A 22,268-nucleotide genomic window follows, 5' to 3' on the forward strand; every position below is an offset into this window, starting at 1 on the left:
CCGGGCGCCGTGCGGGAAGCGGCGCGCGGGCGGTGTCTCGCGGCAGGGCGGGGCGGCGCGGCCTGTGCCCAGGCGGAGGGGGCCGAGCGGTGGGGCCGGGGCGGGCATGGCGGGTGAGTGAGCCCTGCCAGCCGGCGGGGCCCGGGGGTGGCTGGCGCCGCCGCCGGGGCGGTGCGAGGGGAGGAGGAGGAGGAGGAGGAGGAGGGGAGAGGCGCTCCCCCCGCCAGCGCTGGGGGAGCCGTTGTGCCAGCGGCGTAAGTGGCCGCGCGGGGGTCTCGCGGCCTCAGGGGTGGGCGGAGCGGGGGGGGCTTCGGCCGCTTCTCCCACCCCCGCGGGCGCCGGGCGCGGAGGCAGGAGCTGGGCCCCGCCCTCGCCGCGGAGCCGCCGGCGGAGGAAGCGAGCGGAGGGGCATGGAGGTCGCCGGGCCGGAGGCGCCCGCGCCCGACCCTGTCTAGGGCGCCCCGCGGGCCTCATTCCTCCTCCTCGGAGCGAGCCCGCGGCAGGGCCCGGGCGCGGCGCGGAGCGGGACCGGGACTTCTGCAGCAGCGGAGGGGCCGGCCCAGGTAAGAGGCACTTCCCCTCCTCCCCCCCTCGGCCTCCGGGCGGGAGGAGACCGACCTCGCCCCCTCCGGACCCCGCCGGTCATTCGCGACCGTGCGTCCCTGCAGCTGAGGAGCCAGCTCGGCCTCCACGGCCCCTCAGGCGCTTTGCCAGGCTAAAGGCAGGAGGCAAGTGCTTGGTCCGGGCTTGGCTTCTGCCGGAGAGCTGCAGTTGGCCCGGCTGCTGCTGTTCAGGGCGGCTGGGAAACCTGCCCCCCAGAGCGAGGTGCTGCCTGTAGTCTGGCTTGGGTAAATACCTTTTTTTTTTTTCTTTTCTTTTTTTTTTTTTTTTTTTTTAAACGACCTGGTATATATTTTGGAGGTTGGCATAGTCTATAATTCAGCAGTATTTGCCAGGGGGAAATAGATTTCCATACTAGAAACCTCATGGAAACGTCCGGAAGTTGTATGAGTTTGATATGAGGAGTGTGTGGTCTAAGTAGCACTACCCTAAGATTAATTTTTTTACGTAGTTTGGGTCTCCAAGTTGTGGGATCCACCCTAACACAGGGATCTGACGTTATAGTTGCTTCAAAAGTATTGATTTCGGTGATGCCTATAGCAGAGGGAAACCCAGTCTGTTGGTCTGAAACTTGAAAATGCATCACACTTCATTGCAGATTTCTCAGGCATCACAATTGGGAAGAATGCAAGGAGTGCTGCTCCAAGTCTTGCTGGATAGGAAACATTTACATTATAATTTCAGACTCGATATGTCTGTAAGTGAGAGACCAAAGTACAGATGCACATATTAATTTAAAAATAGAAACATGTACCTAGCAAAGTGAAGGCTGAAAATCTACTTAAAAGTCTGATGTTTGTGATACTTCCAGGTCTGTATAACCTAATAACAAATTATTTCTTTTCATGTTGCTTATTTCAAGAAATAAACTTTAAATAGCAAGCAGTTTCTCTTTTTTTTCTTAAAAGTTTCTTCTAAGTAGAAAAGTGGGGAGGGTACTACTATGCATTGTTGTTGCCTTTTCAACAGTATACTTCCACACTTTCTATATTTTTTTCCCTTGAGAAATACAGTTTCTGCTGATTAGAAATCTAGTATACTTTAGATATGGTCTGGTAAGAGTTCTAGAGGATATTTGTTTCCATGTAAATAGATTCATAAAATGGGAGGTTTTGTAGTTTTTTAAAAAAGCTTAACACGTTTGTAAGAGCTGATATGCGCAATATGTAATCTAAATACCGTAAGGGGAAGCTTCGTTAAAACTTGCATATTCTAGTAAGATAACTTTATACTATATAAATTGCACAGCAATCGTGACTTTTTTTTTTTTCACCTTGTACATTTTCTTTCTGATTTTAGTATCCGTTTCTTTCAGGAAGAAAATGAAAATCTTTTCTGAGTCTCATAAAACTGTTTTCGTTGTGGATCACTGCCCATATATGGCAGAATCCTGTAGACAACATGTTGAATTCGATATGTTAGTAAAGAATCGGACCCAAGGAATTATACCTCTAGCACCTATATCAAAGTCACTATGGACCTGTTCAGTGGAATCATCCATGGAGTACTGTAGAATAATGTATGATATTTTCCCTTTCAAGAAACTGGTAAGTAATTCTAGCTGCACTGCACATGATACTTGATAGTATAACAGATATTTTCCCATTTTAATGACGTTTTTTAATATCATTAGTTGTTGGTGAGACTAAAAGATAAAATAGAATTTATTTTATAAAAATGTAATTGTGCTGTTAATACACTTTATAGCTATTTAAGTTGATTTGAATAATATATGAATTCAATTATGTATTTATTTTTGGGACTTTTCATTGTCTTAATGCCACTTTGTAACTCAGTGCAAAACATGAGGAGAGGTGCTTTAAGGTAACTTATAGCTCAGGAGAACACAAAAATAAATCTGTAAGTTTACAAAAGCTTGAGTGAGGTATAGCTTCAAATTGGATTTTGTTTCTAAACACACTTGGTAGCACTTCTTAAGGTTTTTGGTGCCAACTTTGAAGGAATTCTGGGCTTTAGGAAGAGGTAGGATATCCCTAAAGCTACCAGTGTGAAAAAAGGGAGCTTCCTGGCACGCAGCGAGCTCCTTATTTAGAAAAAGAAATGCCTGGTGGATTCTGTAACATTGTATCATAAATTAGGCTAAATAAGCATTGGTTTTTTAGATCTTTTATCATTATTGAGTAAACCATTGTGCTGTGCCTCAAAACAAACCCCACTGAAGTGAAATAAGCTTGTGACAGTGATATATTGGCACAAAGTAGTGACGATGGAATACTGGCTGTGTCAGGGAGCAGCTGAGGCAGAGGCCGGGCACTAACAAAAAACGCTGGTAGTTCCATGATTTGGTGTGTGTCAGCCACGCTGCCTTGATGGATGCATGCCTTGTTTCTCAGGCAATGTATGTTTAATTTAAACTCTATGGTTCAGAGCATTTAATATACAGTCAAGTCCCATTATGGGATTATATCAAGTGTGTGTTTAGTGGATTTGAATCAGTTGGCTGACCCAGATCTTGAGTAGTAAGTGAAACTGAAATTGAGATGGAAGGTGTGGTGCTTCTTGACTTTTTTGTCATCTTCAGAATGTGTTTTGCAATGTGGTGTTTGTTAAATCTTGCTAGATATTTACCCCTGTGATCTACTGTGACAGTCTTTAGAGAGTGATTTGTAATATTGCAGTATTAGAATTTAATTTATTTTGTAGCTATTCCGCTGAAAATATTACCTGATTATTGAAACACTTTATAATATTCTGCAGTGCTAATTTGGTGAAGAAATTAATTTAGTGGTATCATGTTATCAAAGGGTTAACTGGATATAGGAGGAGTGGATGCCATTTGTGTTTTTGTTGTCTTTTAGATTGGCTTGTCATTGCACATATCTGTATTAGAAGAAGGGTGTACTTCATGTTTGTTTGGATTTGGGGAAGTAGCTGTAATGGCTGTTATCTGTATGATTGGCTGTTGTCTTACACGTCCTTTTTTGATCATTTTAGGTGAATTTCATTGTGAGTGATTCTGGGGCTCATGTCTTGAATTCTTGGACTCAAGAAGATCAGAACTTGCAGGAGGTATGCTTTGCGACTGTTGTATTTTAAGTCTAGTTTAATTGTGGAATAAATAGCAGCTGCTTACCATGTCCAATACGAAATAACTTTAATTAAAATTTTGGTGGATCTGGTCTTGGAATTATGTAACAGAATTTTAAGTAGTAGCCTGTGAAGCTGGACTACTCTATAGGCAGCTTTACGTAATTTTAAAGAGTCTAGTAGCTTTCAGTATAAAGTCGTATATTAGAATAAATGTTATTAATAAATTACCTACGGATTTCTTCTGTAATTTGGTGATACTTCTTGATTTTTTTTTTCCTATTTGCGTAATAGTCAAATAAACTATGTTAAAAAAAATAAAGAAGGGTGTGGGTTTTTTTTTTTTTGCTCTTGTTTTGTTTCATACTGAATGGGCTTGTCCTCTGAAAAATTTGAGGAGCAACTGAATTTCCAAATTCTCAGAAAACAAAAGCACATGGCAACTGATAATGTTAGAATTTCTTTAAGATATTGGATATAACTTGCTCTTATAGCCAGGCATTTTTCTGTAATAAATGAGAATATTATATTCTCGAGGTGTCGCTGTTTACTGCAGGGCAACAATAAACCGTGGCAGATGCTCTTGTTAACCCCCCCGCCCTCCCCACTAAGGAAAGGTAATAGGAGGAAAAGGGAGAGAGACTTGCAAGTTGGAAAAGTTAAAAATGCTTTACTAATTCTACTAATAAATAGAGAAAATAATACAAAATATACAAAACCAATCTTGAATTTCCTGGGGTAGTGCAGCATCGCTCCAGCAGCTACAGGGCAGGCACCTGGAAGTCCTGGGCTGGACTCCACAGTAAACCGGAACTGGATTCAGGGATGCAGGGTCTGGAATCAGGGCTTGGATCGCAGGGACAACGGGCAGGGTCCTCTTCAGATGCTGGCTGTGGTCGAAGAGAGCGAGACCCTTGTGATCTCCCACTTTTATAGGGTGTATAACATGTATGGGATGGAATACTCAGTTGGTCAACTTTGGTCACCTGTTCTGTCCGCCCCTCCTTGCAAATATGCCCCTCTCACTTACAGGATGTGCAAAACTTATCAGTAACCTTGGCTGCCATAGCAATAAGTCAAAACCTGGGCCTCTTCTGCATACCATTGCTACCCTTATCAGCTCCAGAGCGGACAGTGTCTGAAAAAACATGCAGCTAAATTCAGAAAAGTGCAGTTACTCAGAAGAACTTACCTGAAAGGAAAATTCACTAAAAGAGAGCTGCTCTTGTTTTAAACAAAACCAGGGCACAAGGCTTAGTAACAATTAATAAATGAAATGCAAAGAATAATTTAAGGCCAGATGTTTTCCAGAAGGCTGGGAACATATAATGGTCTTTAATTGTTGTTTGGTTTTGTCCCAACGATATTAATTTGCATGTGAAATAAATGATAATGATCACTTTTCTCTTAACTGATCATTTTAATAAATGGCTGGGAAGTAACTTTCAGTAATAATTTCTCTTTCTTTTTAACTAGTTGATGGCAGCATTAGCAGCTGTTGGGCCACCTAATCCTCGAGCGGATCCAGAGTGCTGCAGCATACTTCATGGTCTGGTTGCAGCAGTTGAAGCACTCTGCAAAATTACAGAATACCAGCATGAGGCTCGAACCATGCTCATGGAGAATGCAGAACGTGTTGGAAACAGGGGAAGAATAATCTGTATTACTAATGCAAAAAGGTATGTGTGAGAAAACATTTAAAAAACAGAAGTTATTTCATATATTTGTAGAAGTGTTTTCATTGATTGCCATAAATTAGTGCTCTAAGTAGCTAGCTTTTTTTGTGGTGTGTTTGTTTTGTTGCGTGGTGGTTTTTTGTTTGTTTTATTGGGTTTTGGTTGGTGTTTTGTTTGTGGTTGGTTTGTTTGTTTGTTTCTTGCCTTATTAAAGGTTTCATTTATGGAGGTCTGACAGTAGCAAACCAAAAATTTCCCACTTGACATAGGAGAGCATTTAGTGGCATGTTGCTTTGAACAGGAAGATCGATTATCCTGCATTTAAAAAAATAACATTTTTTTCTAGTGACAGTCATGTTCGGATGCTTGAGGATTGTGTTCAGGAAACCATTCATGAGCATAACAAGCTTGCAGCTAATTCAGATCAGTGAGTATATCTTTTTACAAACGTAGTTTCTTTTATTCTGCACATGCCAGTTATACCTTTCTGTGAAATATGAATGTATTTTTGTCACTTAAAACTTATTCAGATGAACTGTTTGAATGCCTGTGTAAAGTAGAAGATGCTAAACATGATATTTTTGACTTGGTGCTGCTGTATAACCATTAGCTTTTCAGTATCATCCTTTATCCTCGTAGGACAATATGTCTTTAGGTTGTTATCTTCTACATCTTGCTGCAAAATGTGACACAATTGTGCCTTGTTGTATACTGTATATTCGTAGTCAGTGATGCATCTACATTTTTTTCTTGATAACGCTGCATTAATTTTACATTATTCTTTCTTCGACTAAAATAGCTAACTTCCTTGAAACTAGTTTTTAATTTCTAAATTATTGTGTTGCCTGACACTTGAGATAAAGGAATCTCTTGAACAACAGGTTGCATCTCCTCTGAGAAGTCATATTTCCACCATGTGTTTTGTCTAATTAAACAGTGAACTGTTTGACCCAGAGGCTGTGTACTGCCTTGTAAAGTGTATAGTAGGCTGAGATACTATTCTTGGTTGCTCCTTAGACACTTAAGTAGCAGGAATCTCCTGTATTTACCAGCTGCAATTGCAGTTTCCTACATATATAAAGGATACTGCCCCAGGGAATTGGATTCTAGGTCCACTGTAAAGACAGAAAAGTGGTGTCATATGTTCCTGTAGGTAGAGATGTGGAACAGTGTCTTGATCTCTCCATATTTCCAGCCGCATTAGGAGGTATGTGTTATTTGGGTAGTTGCTTTTGTATTCACCAGAATCCCCTTATTAACACCTGTGCATACACTGGGAGACACAAATCCTCTGTAGTATCAATTTTTAGTTAAATGAAGCAGAACAGATTACACCAGTTAAGAATCTATTCCATTGATATGTCCAAACAGAAACACAGTGCTATAGCATCTGAAGAGTTAGGAACTATTATACTTTTTTAAAAATTCTGGTAAAAATTTGTTTTGTGCTTTTGCAAGTCATTTATGTACCCTACTTTCTGCAGAATGCTTTCAGAAACTGTATGTTGTAGTACATCTTTATGATGCTGTGTTCTGCAAATCAGATGAATCTTGGAAAAATTGATCTGATTTCTAGGAGGTGGTCTGCCACTCTGTAGCCTAAATAGAATGTATTTATTTTTTAAGTCTAATGCAGATTCAGAAGTGTGAATTGGTCTTAATCCACACTTATCCAGTTGGTGAAGACAGCCTTGTTTCGGATCGTCCTAAAAAAGAGGTAAGGAACTTAAAATAAGCAAATCTGTCCAAGGGTTAGGAAGCATCTCAGGCTCCAAACAGGGTAAATTAAGTATTCAGCAATAATGTTTTGAGCCTCTGGTCTCTGGTAAAGTGTAGAAAAACATACAGGTGATAATTCTTTGAAAAGTTGACAACCTAACCTGCATGTTGCCATCTAAAGTGCGTGCTTTGTTTTCTTGTTCTGTAGTCTTCGTGCGCATGTGGTATGCCGCTTTTTTATTTCATTACTTAAATTTCTTGCATTAATAGTTCGTGATTCATTTTTGTGTGGAGTAAGCCCATTAATGCCATAGAATAATAGTCTTGGGTTTGATGTCTTTTTTGAGAAGGAAATGCACATTTAAGAACCTAACAGAAAACCATGAACTTCTTGGTGTGTTGAATAGCTGTCCCGCTATTCAAGCATATGCTGCTAGCTTCGCACAAGCCCTGTTTTCCCAAATATCTGCTACTGAATGATGTGTGTATTGTTCAGCACTGTGTGTTCCATGTTATCCAGGCTAACAGGTTATTAGGTTGGTGCAATAGTAATTGCCATTTTGGACCGTGAATTTTAAATCATTATAACTAGGCTCAAACACATATTTATTAATCAAAATAGGAACCATTGCAATCAACACATTTTTGCCAATGAGAAATAAGTTTGTTTATTCCTGTAGCATAAAAATCCCTGCTTTGGGATTTGATGAGCTCTTGGAAAGCATTTTCTGCATCCTGCTGGTTGTGAAAGCGTTTTCCATGGAAAAAGTTGTCGAGGTGCTTGAAGTGATAGTCAGTTGGCGAGAGGTATGGGGAATATGGTGGATGAGGCAAAACTTTGTAGCCCAACTCGTTCAACTTTGGAAGTGTTGGTTATGTGATGTGTGGTTGGGCGTTGTCATGGAGAAGAATTGGGCCCTTTCTGTTGACCGATGCTGGCTGTGTAGGCGTTGCAGTTTTTGGTGCATCTCATCGATTTGCTGAGCAGACTTCTCAGATGGAATGGTTTCACTGGGATTCAGAAAGCTGTAGTGGATCAGACCAGCAGCAGACCACCATACAGTGACCGTGACCTTTTTTTGGTGCCAGTTTGGCTTTGGGAAGTGCTTTGGAGGTTCTTCTCACTCCAGCCACTGAGCTGGTTGTTGCAAGTTGTCATATAAAATCCATTTTTCATCATACGTCACAATCTGATTGAGATATAACTCATTGTTGTGTAGAATAAGAGGAGATGACTCTTCAAAAGGACAATTTTTTGATTTTCTGTCAGCTCATGAGACACCCACTTATCGAGCTTATTCACCTTTCCAATTTGCTTGAAATGCCGAATGACCATAGAAGGGTCAACGTTGAGTTCTTCAGCAACTTCTCGTTTAGTTGTAAGAGGGTCAGCTTCAATGATTGCTCTCCATTGGTCGTTGTCACCTTTCAATGGCCGGCCACTATGCTCCTCATCTTCAAGGCTCTTGTCTCCCTTGCGGAGCGTCTTGAACCACTGTGCACTCTACGTTTGTTAGAAGTTCCTGGGCCAAATGCGTTGTTGATGTTGCAAGTTGTTTCTGTTGCTTTATTTTGAACTCAAATAAGAAAATCGGTCGAATTTGCTTTTTTGTCTAAAGTCATTTCCATAGTCTAAGATAAATACAAAATAAACAGCAAGTAATAAGTCAGTAGCAAAAAAAACAGAGAGAAAAGCGCATTAAAATGATGAATACCATAAGCACATTTATTTAAGAATGTATTCTGGTATCAAATGGCAAGTTTCAACAATGCAAAACCTGCAATTAAGTTTGCATCAACCTTTTTAGCATTTTTCAGCCTTTTGCTTGAATGGTTTTCTCATGAAACCAAGATGAGCTTTTCTGTATAAATTCTGTTGTTCCAGTGTTAGCAAACAATGCCCTTTTAATGAAAAGCACTGGAAAGCATATCTGCTTCCAAATGAAATGGTAACGTAGGAATGAAGAACATGCTTGAAGTTCATCAAATACCCTACTTGTAAAGATTATTTTACAAAAAGGTGAAAGGATACATATAAGAAATTATGTATTTAAACATATCAGTTGTTTGGTAACAAAAGCATGTGTGCTCTGTTGGACTTGTGTGCTTAGTGGTGTTTTTTTGAAACCAAGTACATATAAAATATTTTGTAATATATTTGCTCTTCATCAGTCTGCTCTGGTCAATATTTTCATGTGCTGTCTGTAAGAAAGGGAAAAGACACAAGGGAAAAAAAAAAGTCTTAATCTTAACATGCAAGGCATCTAGGCCTGCATATTATTTCTTAAATAAAAAGGGCTATAATAGCTACCTTCCTGAGATTCTTTTCTACAAAACTCTTTTGTAGTTGTACTAAAAATCTAAAATGTCAACAGAAGAAAATAATTTGACTACTACTTTCCTCTGTAAGACAGTCATCTTTATCACTTAGGGTTTTTTTGCTTCTTCCTTTGTCGTTTCTCATGGTGTGGGTTTTTTGGAAGGTGTTTTTTTTCCCCAGTCTAATTTAGCAGCGTAAATGTGCTTATTTTAGAGTTTCAAATGAATTATATTGCTGCATGATACTAGAGCCTAATCCATTCATACTAAATACTGTGTCAATTTATTTTAGCTTTCACCTGTTTTAACCAGTGAAGTGCACAGTGTCCGTGCCGGACGGCATCTGGCTACAAAACTGAATGTTTTAGTACAACAACACTTCGATCTGGCTTCAACCACGATAACTAACATTCCTATGAAGGTAATATTGTGTCTATAACTTTGTGTTAACCAGCTTGCATCACTTCTGAATTTGTTTAAAAACTTTTAATGTTTATTTTAATTGAATTTTTACATTGTTTTTCTCTCCATATCATATTTTCTGTTTTATTTTTGGTTTGTTTTTTTTTTATTTATTTATTAGCCCACATTCAATGTCTGTGACCAGGTTAGTAAAAATAAAGGGGGAAAAAAAGTAAAGAAGGATCACAGAACAAAATGTTGTATTGCTGAGTCTCAATTTTTTATGTAGCAATACAAGTGTTATTTCAGTTCTGTTTGCATTATTTTATATAAATACAATCTTATTTACCTCAGATTACTTTGTCTGTGATTCTTTTGTCTTTTTTCTAGTTGTGTTTAGATATTCTTGACCTTTGTGCATTATAGTGGCATAGTGAGTCTCTTTTTCCTCTGTTTCATTATCATGCCCGCCCAACATAAAGGTGTTTGTAACTAGTAGCTGATTTTTGACTAAAGGTTTTCCGGTTTGATCTGTAAGCCAGAAACAGGGGCACAGGGAATATATCTAGTTAAGAAAGATATTAAATTAAACATCCTCTATTCAAAGTTGGTTATGTCTGCATTTTTAATATTTTTTTAATTGCTACTATGAAGGAAATAAGTGCAACGAAGTATTTCAAATATGAAGTTTACAGTAATTTTCTGATCAGGCAGCAAGAGATGATTGAAACAGAAGCGTCAGTATTCAAACAAACAGGAAGGGTAGGGGCAGATAAACTTTCCTGATTAAAAAAAAAAATAATCAAGTTCTAATACTGTCAATTGTTACTTACATCTTTGAAAGCTAGCAATATTGTATGGATTTTATAAGTTAAACCATGAAATTAAAACTTACTTTCACACAGCTTTAATGAAACTTTGACATGGGTCATGGCATAAATGTGACTTAAGTTTGCAAATACCTTGTCTGTAACTTTCTGACCTGTGTGATGCTGGCGCACCTCTCCCTTCTGCCTTTGTCCTTATAGTAATAGACTATGTTGGGTTCTCTGTGTGTTGTTTTTTTGTTTGGTTTTTTTTTTTAACTTGGAATAAATTACCAAGGTTAGTGTTCTGTTTTTGCTAGTCCTCTGCAGCTGTTTAAAGATGCAGTGTCCCCTTTACAAACATCCATTCTGTAATTATAAACTTGCAGCTACAAGTACACTTTTTATGTATCTTAAGTGCAAGAAAATGATATTGAGTTCTGAGTGTGTGTTTTGGTTTGGATTCTTGAGATTTTTAGTTATAAAAAGTAATTGCCAATCTGTTCTGCGGTGATCATTTGTTGCTGCTCAGTAACTTGTAACTGCTGGTGGTATTCCATATGTTATAGGCTTCCATAACTTCACTGATTTAAATAAAAATAGATAAGCCTAATTTTTACTTATATTTTACACTATGCACAGTCATGACATTTGTATAAAGAAGAAACCATAGGGTTTCAAAATAGGGGGAAAAAAAGAGGAAAAGCAGATGGCTGCATCTTTAAACAGGTAAGAGGGGAAACAGTTTCCTCAACATTGCAATCCTGTTGTTGTCTGCACTTTGGAGACTTTTTGTTTTCTTCTGGAGTGAAAAGTAAATGTAGAACCATTCATTTATAAAAACAGTGACCTCTAGCTAAAATAATTGTATTTATTCTTTCTACCTTTCTATTTTAAAGGAAGAACAACATGCTAACACATCAGCCAACTATGACGTGGAACTTCTTCATCACAAAGAGGCACATGTTGACTTTTTAAAGAGTGGTAAGTAGAAACAGTCCTCTGAAAGTGGCCTTTGATCAGCCTGCTGGAAACAGTCACAAAGAAAGATCGCGAGCTTCAAATCGATGTAAATTTCAGGCACGATTAACATATTTTCAGTTACTGCTTACAACTCAAGAACTTGATTTGTAATGTTGGCATTGGAGTTTTAATCATTACTGGTGTATTTTAATATAGTAATATGGATATAATAATAAAAAAGCAGGTCACATTCATCAGACGGGGTTTCACATATGTTCAAGGTATTTGTGTGAGATTTGAGGGGCATGTCAACTTCTTATTGAGATGTAAAAAATATATGAGACACCAGATGTGTAGTGATTTTACAAAAGTACCTTTTGTGGGTATTTGTGGAAAATTATTCCTTGCACAATTGAGCTTTTTATCTGTCTGTTAAGTAATAATAACTGGCATCACTCACATCCCATAGGCCTATGACAGTAATTGCTGTGGAAAAGACAGTAGTTATTTGGCTTTTGAGGTTTCTTGTTGTGTTTGAAACACCTAGTATCTTTTTTTTTTTTGTAAATTTGGAATTATTACATCATATTCCTCTGAGGTGAATAAGTCAACTGAGGCTAGAAAAACACAATAGTAAGCCTTATGCAAAACTATTTTGTTGAGGAAACAGTGTTTGATGTAAAATTTTGTCAATAAGTCAGGGTAAAATTTATGTATTAGTAGAATTAAAAGCAAAGCCAAGCAGTGAAAAACCTGCTGCCTGTGCCAGTCTGTTGTGGGATGCTTAGACTGTATGCCTTTTCAGTGCTGAAGTCTCATTTGAAGCTCTAACATTTGTTAAGGGTTCTGATTTCTGTGGAAAAATAAAAAAGATACTGTCTTAAAGTCTTAGGCCTTTTAAAAGAAAAAAGTTGCCTGTTATACATAAAGCAAAACATATATATAATATTCTAAATGCTGAGTCAAACGTATGGAACATACTCTGGAGCTGCAGTATTTTGTTTGCTGAACTGGTTTTTAAAGTATCTACAACAGCTACTGATTTTAAAAGGTTATTTTTTCAACTGCCACTGCTAATAACTTTTTTTTGCTTTCGTTAGATGTCCAACTTTTATAAATTGAATTAACGTTTTGTATATGTTCATGTTATAAACGTTTTGTACCTTAAAAGGTTAGAGGTTTTTGCTGTAATGAAGAAAATATGGTTGACCATGTTATGACACTTTTTCTGATTTTGTATTGTAGGTGATAATCATGCAGGTGGCAATAGCAGGGACGGCACATTTAAAGAAACTGTCACATTAAAATGGTGTACTCCTCGGACAAATAGTGTGGGTAGGTAACATGGTCTTTCACAAAACTGATATTCTAGCTTGAGTTGAACACTGTTCTCTCTGTACACAGGTAAGAATCTGAACAGGGAGGTAACTTTCTTCTTGCTAATGCTGGTTTTGCCTCTTGCTCTATAAACCTTGCTGCTGACTGCACATTGCTTTACTAATGGTCATACGATGCTCTTCTGACCTTGGCTAATCAGTGGTTTGTGTAAGAAGTTAGAAGGGTAGTAATGTTTTTCTTGGTGGCTTTTTTCAATCTCCTCTTAAGCATCACAAAGCTGTTCAGTAATTATTTGCCCCCTCACAGGGCCGAGTGTACCCTGTCAGTTCCACAGCGATGGTCCCTTAACACAGCAGCTTTGGCACATTGAATCTTGTTTGGTTTTAATTCTTGTTTCCAGGGGGCAAGAGGAAGAATCAAAGTATTGTCTTTAGTGTAATCTTTAGGGTGCCAAGTAAAAAGCTTAGTAAGGAAATTAAATGTATGCAATGATATTATCAGCAGAATAGTCCCTCTGTATTAACTCTCAAATCTGAGTAAGGGAGAGATCTCTACCCAAATCTGAATAAAGGAGAAAATGACAGGAAAGGTTTGGGCTAACGTGGGAACCATGTGGCCATTCAGCATATGCACCCTGTAGACTATCAGTAGGATATGTTGACTCTTTGAGCCAGCAGGTCAAGAATATAGATAACAGAAATAAGAACAGATTGACTCTGCAGTGAAATAATTCAGGAGATAAACAACTGGAGGTCCTGCTGGAAATGGGGCTTGGGAATGAAATAGATTCTTGGAGTTGGGGATACTGGAACAATTAAGAGGAGATGGTGAAAGGAGCAGACTTCTGGATTGAGAGTTCTGCTGATTGTGGAATAACCTCCTCCCCTTCCTTTCTTTTATTTTTGTGGGATGTTTTTTCTGTGTGTGGAACTACACTCTCAACTTTTCTATTCGTTTATTTTTCAGAATTACACTATTGCACTGGAGCATACAGAATTTCACCAGTAGATGTAAATAGCAGACCTTCTTCATGCCTTACTAACTTTCTCCTTAATGGTAAATTTGTGTCCTTGGCTACTTATTTAATGTTTTAATTGTTAGCATTGTGAATAGAGTGCTTACCATATTTTGGTTTGTGTAGCAGTAGATGTCTGTATACTGTGAAAATGTCAAGCTTCTTTTAACATGTCATATAAATAAGAGAATAACGGTGTGCTCAAAGGCAAACGGAATGTTTTGAAACTTGAAGATGGGAGGGAAGATGTAAAGAAGGAGCAAGTAATGAATTTTGGTAGTTCTTTTCTGAATCCAAATGTTGAATACTTTTCACTTTATCCTATTTAGTAGGAAACACTGCTTTCAGTAGGTGGTAGTGCACTTGATCACAGTGCTTGCTTTATTGCAAAATATTAGCATCTTGTGACTATGCCTGACTTTTGAGCAGATGCTGGGCAGCCTCAGAAAGCTCATTTAACTGGTTTATGACCATGTATGTTGGTCAATTGAAGCAGGCATGCCTATGTGCACTGGAACTGGTCAAAAAGCAGGTTAGATTTCGTTATTTTTTTGCTTATCTGCAAAAACTTGCCCATTGCCCTGAATAATCTTGCTATAAGAGGCTGCCATTTAAATACGTGTTGAAAAGGTAAACCAAAGTTGTTTCTTCGAAACAGGTAATATGTAGTCAATGTTAATTACATGTGGGGGTTTTTTATGGTTTGCAAACAAAACTGCATTACAAATATCTTTTTAATGTGATGTTTTCTTTAGTCATTTGAATGTCTAAATAAGTATGCAGTGGTTTTATTAAACACTATATTGCTATGTAATTTTGTCTACAGATTCTGTACTGAAAAAGTACTTCAATAAAAACAGAACAAAAATTAACAACGTATTGCAGATAACCACTCTCTTCCGATCTTCTGGTTTTGCTTCCTCATATGCTTAGTGTATTTTACTGAAAATAAGACAAAGGCAGTTTTATTTCTCTCTGAAAAATGATATCCATTTCAAGCATTAACAAATAGTACCAGTTGATACCTTTATACTCAAGTAGGTTATTTTCTTACTTTTTAGAAGTTGCTTTTAATGAGAGTTTCTGCAGTAGGCCCAAATAAGTTTAATCTACAACGTACTCTGTAATAATTTAAAAGAGCAAACTGCCCTTACACGTGATAGCATTTTAATACCTTACTTATATGTAATTTTCCTAAGAATAGTGTTCTACAGAGACAGTGATTTGTTGGTCCAGGGGAGAGCCTTTTTGATCATTCTGTGTAAAATCTAACAGCATATGACACTATGTCCTGTGTAAAGACAAGAGTAAACACTCAAGGGAGATAGTTGTTTCTTGTTCATCTAGGTGAAAACACAGCTTTGGTGGATTCAGAGTCTTTACTGGCTAGGTAAAAACCTGTTCTGTGTATATGTAGTTTTTAATTTAAAAATGCAGCACGCAGTGGCTAATGAAACTGATCTCATTTCCAACAGGTCGTTCTGTTTTATTGGAACAGCCACGCAAATCTGGCTCTAAAGTAATTAGTCACATGCTCAGCAGCCATGGAGGAGAAATTTTTCTGCATGTATTAAGCAGTTCACGATCAATTCTGGAAGATCCCCCATCAATTAGCGAAGGGTGTGGTGGAAGAGTCACTGACTACCGCATCACAGTAAGATTATTGTCTTTTTGTGTTGTGGTTGGTTTGTTTGTTTTTTCTTAAGTTCTTGCTTATCTCAAGATGACAAGACATGTAGTGCAATGAATGTGTAAAGGAAAAGTTGGTGTGTTTTCTGGAGAGCTGGAGTGGATTGCACGGTCGAACTGTCTTTGTTTGTGCTACTGAGATGTTTTTAGTACAAAGTAGTACATCTGCTTATTGTTATGCCTGCTTCATAGAATCCTTTCTGTGTCAGGGAAGTACTTGCATCCTTATGCACTATATTTAAAGCTTGTTCTGAATATAGAGTAACATTTTTCTTGGTAAGATTTGTCTGTGGGCTGGATACTCATAGGACTATATTCTGCTTATTGTCAGAAGGATAGATTCCCTGTGAATGGTTTGTACAATAAGTAAAGACGAAGTAGTCAGCTTTGAACCCTGGATGTGAAGCAGACAATCAACTGGCATTCATTTTGGCTTTTTTCCTTTATTTTTTTCGACACAACCTTGGTATCTGTTGTAAACAAGCAGAAATAGCTTCCAGAACAACATAATAAAACTCTTAACCACCATACATGAAATACTTCGCAGATCCAGAAGGCCTCCTCATCAAGAACCTTGCATCAGTTTTTAACCCATATTTTTATACAACTGTTTTTGTGTTCACCCTGGAAGCTAGAAACAGGGCTCTGGTTGTTAGGGTCAGATTTAGCGGTGGGAATGGTACATGGTTAGTGATAAGCAAAACTATGCTGTTTCACCCATTCAGTGAAAGCTACTGTGTTAGAGAAATGCCTAATTGTATCTTGTTTGGTTATCATTAGGATTTTGGTGAATTTATGAGGGAAAACCGATTAACTCCTTTTCTAGAGCCCAGATATAAGATCGATGGAAGTCTTGAAATTCCATTGGAACGTGCAAAAGATCAGTTAGAGAAACATACTCGTTACTGGCCCATGATTATTTCTCAGACTACCATCTTCAACATGCAAGCTGTAAGTAATCTGGGGTTTGTAATCTTTTATTCTGTTCTAGATTAAGTTTCACCTTGCCACTTGATGAAATATTAACTCTATGATAAATCACTTGCCACAAATCAGTTTATTTTCAGCTTTATTTTCACTGAAGTACTCTGTATTTAATGTTAATAGATTATTGGAATGCTGTATAAATATGGTGAAATATTTGAACCTGACAGCTACAGTGCTGTTTGGTAAAGAAAACATGGATCTGCTTGTACCTGCTTAGAGTTATTACGAAATTTAGGATAAGAGGGCAGTTTTTGTTGTGTTTTGTTCTGTAGTTCCACTGCCTTTGGTTTCTTTCTGCTTCGTGTTTCTGTCCTGTGACGCATACAGATTTTCTTGTTGACTTTTCTTTTGTCTTACAGGTAGTGCCATTAGCCAGTGTGATTGTAAAAGAAGCAATGACTGATGAGGATGTTCTGAACTGTCAAAAAACAATATACAATTTGGTAGACATGGAGAGGAAAAATGATCCGCTGCCGATTTCAACAGTTGGTACCAGAGGAAAGGGTCCAAAAAGGTTACATGCATGTCTCTTTTTGTTGATGTTGTACTTTTTTCAGAAATATTCGATTGACATTGTTTTTGTACTAAATTTTTAAAATTTGCCAAAGGTAATAGGTAGTAAACTGAATGCTGTACATACACAAAAAAAATGCTGTGAATGTTTTGCCTGCATCATTTAGGGGCTATCACAATACTGATAATTCCTGTATGCTAGGAAAATTTTATTACCTAATTTTATTACCCAAGTATTTTGAGTATGTTAAAAAACATGGATGCAAAGATAGCCATCAGGAAAGGTAAAAAACTGATACAAGCTCGGACAGAGAAAGTAGAGTATCTTCAAATTAATAAAAAAGGAGACTTAAGCATTATAAGTGAACAATGCCTTTAAAATTGGGTTATGTTAGAATAGTGGAATCCTTTTGAAATGGTCATTTCAAATATGGGCTACTCCTTTAAAACCAGTATAGAATGTCTCGATGTCTCAGTGTGATGTGTGCATTTTTATTTCCAAGTATTGGCTGAAACAAAATTCAGCTACAGAATATTCACATGACTGGAAGTTATTTACAGCAGCATGGTACTTTCTAAATTTTTTAATCCAAATAATTAAATAGTAATTAATTTGCATGTCAGTACATGTGTGGCCCTCTGCATATCCTGACATTGCATAGTTAGCAAAGAACCTGAGAGGATTCAGAAATGCCTTTTGGCAGTGAGACCTTGTGGAAGTTAAGAGTTGGATTTTAGTGGACATAGTCTATTTAAATTTAAACTTAACTCTTTGGACGTTAATTGGGAAATATTACATGCAATGTGGTTTCAGATTTCAAAGATGAGTACTATGAGATGGATAGACACTCCAGTACAAGAGGACAGAAAATCTGTTCAAAGTTATTTTTGGGTTTGGTGGTTTGGTTTTTTCCTTTTTAAATTTTGTGTGTTTGTTTGTTTTCTTAAGGTCTGGTTTTTAACCTTAATTTATTCAATGGTTTAATGATCTAAGTAATCCTATATGCAATATCTCTCTTTCTGCCCTTACTTAGAGATGAGCAGTACCGGATCATGTGGAATGAATTGGAGACCCTTGTACGAGCACACATAAACAACTCTGATAAACACCAGCGAGTCTTAGAATGTTTGATGGCTTGTAGGAGTAAACCCCCAGAAGAAGAGGAGCGCAAGAAACGAGGTAGAAAGAGAGAAGACAAAGAAGACAAGTCAGAGAAGTTGGGCAAAGACTATGAATCAGATAAGCCATGGCAAGAATCAGAAAGGTGAATTTCTAAAGTGAAATACAACTAGCATAATAATTTTTGTCCTGTCCTACAGCAAAGGGGAGAGGAATTGTGGTGAAACAGTTGCAGTTTTCAGTTTGATGCATTGATGCTTGTAACCTTGCCTTACTACCAGTGAGTGAGGATCTTGGGGTGGTTTTTTGATCAGTCATCATTACCAAGCTTGGGAAATGGGCATCTTAGTACAGTGCCTGCTTATCAGACTTTTCAAATTAACATATTTTACAAGCAGTATGGCTCTTGGGCAAGTCGCTGACCACTTAGCAAGGCTTTGCAGCTTGAGGAGTCACTGCTGTTTGATTTTATTGTAACCCCACCACCTCTTAGATGGTAAACTGCTTTACAGAAATATAAAGCAGGACTGAAAACTCTGGACAGGTGGGTTTTTTCTCTTGAGCTTTAATTAGTTTAGTGTTCAAGTAGGTAAACAATCCACATCGATTTGGTGCTTCTCTTTAGTTGAACCTTGGGATTGATTGTCCATAGACCTGCTGTCCGTAGTTCATGTTGTTATTGTGACTTGTCTAAATCGTAAGCATCTGTCAGTCTCTTCTCTCTTATCTCTTTCAAACTGTGTTTTAAAGAGACTAAAAACCCCTCATGGTAGTGAGCTTAATTTGCATATGTTTTATGCACGCTACAATCATTTAGGAGGACCTTTTCACCTACACTGTTGTTGGAATTTGGTATAGAATAAGTCTGAATTCACGGAGAAAGAAAATAGGAAATTGTGTGGTATTTTTGTATATTCTATGCTACTTTGTCTTTCCTTCAAAATACAGAATGATCAAGTCTCAACAACTACAATATAAATACTGCTAACTGACTTAAGTGAAATTATATTTTAAGATCCTTCCCTTTACTTAAGACTTTATCAAGAGGGTAACTTGGGTAGTCTTCCCTATTGTTTTTCACCTGTTCCAAGGGGTCAAAAGAAATTTTCTTGTGATACAGGTTGTGTATAACTTTGAGAAGTACAGAATAGTATTAAGAATAATATGTGGTGCTCTAGCCTATTTCATTGTTTTCCTTCCTTCTCAATAAGGTTAAAGGGTCTTTTGGATCGTGAAAAGGAAGAACTAGCAGAAGCTGAAGTTATCAAGGATTCCCCTGATTCTCCTGAGCCACCCAACAAAAAGCCTCTTATTACAATGGATGAAATGCCTACAGTTGAAAAGGCAAAAGGTAAACCAGAAGAATTGCAAGCGATATCTCTCTTAAGGATAGAAGTTGTTGCATCAATCTGTATTTTCTACAGCAGTGAGATCAGACTTCTTCGAGTTAATCCTAAGTCAGTGAGACTTTTTAATTAAACAGTCAATGTTGAGAAATTCTTGATAAATGTTAACCTGAACAGTTCTATGTAAAAAGAGAGACATCAAGATACTGTTTGGATCTACTGATAGGTGCTTGGGTTGACAGAGGATTGGACAGATTTCTGCTGTTGTGAACTGAGCTACTGTGTCAGAAATGCTATTTAAGGACAGGTATCAGGAATCACTGTCTCCTGGTGACTAATAAACATAAACATGCTTAAGCAGTCTAATTGTTGGAAGAGGCAGTTCTCACTTCTCTTCCTTGATGTGAGCTATTATCTGTCGCAGTGGCTGAGCTGACGTTCAGGTTCTGCATTTGAAGCAGAATCAGTCTCACATGAAGCAACTACTCAGCCACTGTCACTTTGCATATGTCGTGTTCATTTAGCCTGTATTACAAGGTTGCTTAATATTAGTGGGTTTAATATCTTATACAGCCATAGTCTGTAATTTCTTTTAAACCTTTATAATGACACAGTGTTTAAGAATTCAGAGATTAATTCACTTACTCTTTTTACTTGCAATTTTAGGGCCAATGTCCTTGCTGTCTTTATGGAGCAACAGGATTAATACTGCCAACTCTAGGAAACACCAGGAATTTATTGGTCGTTTGAACTCTGTCAACAATAAAGCTGAGTTATATCAACATCTGAAAGAAGAAAATGGGTTTGTATCAGTAAACACATCACTACAAATATTTTAGCAGTAGTCAGCATGCAGTATGGAGGAATACTTCAGTTACAGCATTGAGAAGACTCCTTACTCTTTTGAGAATTAAAATATATAAATAATTTCCTTTGTCCCTCAGTATTGATGGAGAACTACAGCAGTGTTTGCTTTTCATTTGTTTGCATCTGTGCTGAGCAAGGCTGAATGCTGATAAATGGTCTTCCCTGTGCCTTCATTATTGGCCCTATAAGCAAAACACTTAAACTTTGGGGGGTTAAATAGTAGCTAAATTGAAATTTCTTGTGCCAGTCTGTTGCTTGCTTTAGCTTCCAAAGGAATAACTAATATAAAAAAATATTGCCGATAACAGTGGTTGAATCTAATGGCATGCTGTAATGAAGCTGATAAATTAGTCCATGTTCTACCAAAAAATTACTCAAAAACCAAACTAACCTCCTCTTAAGTAAATAAGATGTTGGTAGTCAGTGAGGAGTGTAAGAAGGGTGAAAATGGAGACCTTGAAAGAAACTGCTAAAGCTCAAATTTTAGAAATAGATTTTCAGTAGTCACATAAATATGGAAGTTGATAATAGATAGCTCTTTGCAGTTGTTTCTGGGAAGTTTCTTTCCAGAAATCTTTCCTCTATATACTGATGGTTGCTTAAAGAAGTATTAAGAGGAGATAAGATTGTGTATGCTTGGGGCAGGGAGAGACAAGATGGTTAGTGAAATAAAAAATATTGAAGTCTGATTTTTTTTTTTTTTTTCCCTCTCAATCCATTGATTGTATTTCCAAGTACAAGCCTTACCAATTGTTGTCTTGCATTTCAGAATGGAAACAACGGAAAATGGAAAAGCAGGCCGGCAGTGACGATTCATTTGGTTTCTTTGGACAAAACTTGGCTGAACTGCAAAAATATTTAATGCTGCAATTGATATTGGTACCATTTCAGTACAGTTGTATAGCTCTGTTTTGATTGGGTTTTACATTTTTCTATTCTTATTTTTGCTATGAAATACAAAATCTGCAGATCACATTAAATGAATAGTGTGCAAATAGGAGCTGTCCTGAAGTATTTTACAATCGTGTTTTTAGGATGAAGAAAACCTGTGCTGCCATGGGCTAAATCAGGTCATCAAAAATGTTAGACAGAGTTTAAAGTGCTTTCCCGTAAGTATTGTTTAATATTTCAAAATCAGTGATGACTTTAAAAGAAACCCCTCAAGTAATTGAGAATTAACTGATAATATTGTTAATTTTGGTTCATGAATACTTTGAATGAAACTTCCTCAGGAGTCTAGAATTATGGAAAAGACTGCACACTGTTTACCTAGTCACTGAGAAAATGCCAGTCTTGGTTTTCAGGTAAGGGGTGGGGGAGTGAGTGATTTTACAGATAAAAGTTGTTGGTTTAAGGACTTTTTTATAAATTGACTAGAAATGATCTTTAGAAAACAAAGCCTTTCAGGTTGTTATGCTGGAGTTGTCTGTCTTTGTAAGCAAAAGCAAAATAAATTTTTTGCTAATCATGACATTATTTTTTGATGAAATATGCCCTCTAGGACACCTGTGGCTTTAGGTCTAAGCTTTTTGAATGTCATGGGGAGACACTCTAAGTATCGATGACTATGAAATGACGAAGTAGATGATCTGTCTTCGGTGTCCTTGAGTAGAGCATTTTTTTTCTCTTAATGGAGAATAGAATTCTCAAATGGGAGAACTCTCACCCAATGTCTGTGGGTAGTCTAATCCCTTGTAAGATTTTACCTTTGCTTCCAAGTGGGCCAACTTGAGTGTGCGAAGAAAAGATGAATAGCTAACCTCTCCAAGTATATCAGCCTTCCTCGGATCTGCATCCATTACATTATTCCAGATTGTGTAAGCAACTGAAGGTCTCACT

At 37.7% G+C, this 22,268-nt stretch overlaps 1 protein-coding gene across 1 annotated transcript; it reads left to right on the plus strand.

Moving 5' to 3' along the window:
- Positions 1-247: 247 nt before the first annotated feature.
- INTS13 (integrator complex subunit 13) lies at positions 248-21,900 on the plus strand. Its single transcript, XM_065658416.1, has 17 exons — positions 248-563; positions 1,937-2,168; positions 3,577-3,651; positions 5,146-5,348; positions 5,692-5,772; positions 6,972-7,062; positions 9,676-9,804; positions 11,491-11,575; positions 12,800-12,889; positions 13,859-13,948; positions 15,383-15,561; positions 16,377-16,547; positions 16,943-17,097; positions 18,131-18,361; positions 19,428-19,567; positions 20,229-20,364; positions 21,199-21,900. The coding sequence occupies exons 2-17, from the start codon at positions 1,944-1,946 to the stop codon at positions 21,236-21,238; spliced, it is 2,121 nt and encodes a 706-aa protein (XP_065514488.1). The 5' UTR covers positions 248-563; positions 1,937-1,943; the 3' UTR covers positions 21,239-21,900.
- Positions 21,901-22,268: the final 368 nt, after the last annotated feature.

This window comes from Caloenas nicobarica, chromosome 1, assembly GCF_036013445.1.
Source record: "Caloenas nicobarica isolate bCalNic1 chromosome 1, bCalNic1.hap1, whole genome shotgun sequence".
Taxonomy (NCBI): Eukaryota; Metazoa; Chordata; class Aves; order Columbiformes; family Columbidae; genus Caloenas; species Caloenas nicobarica.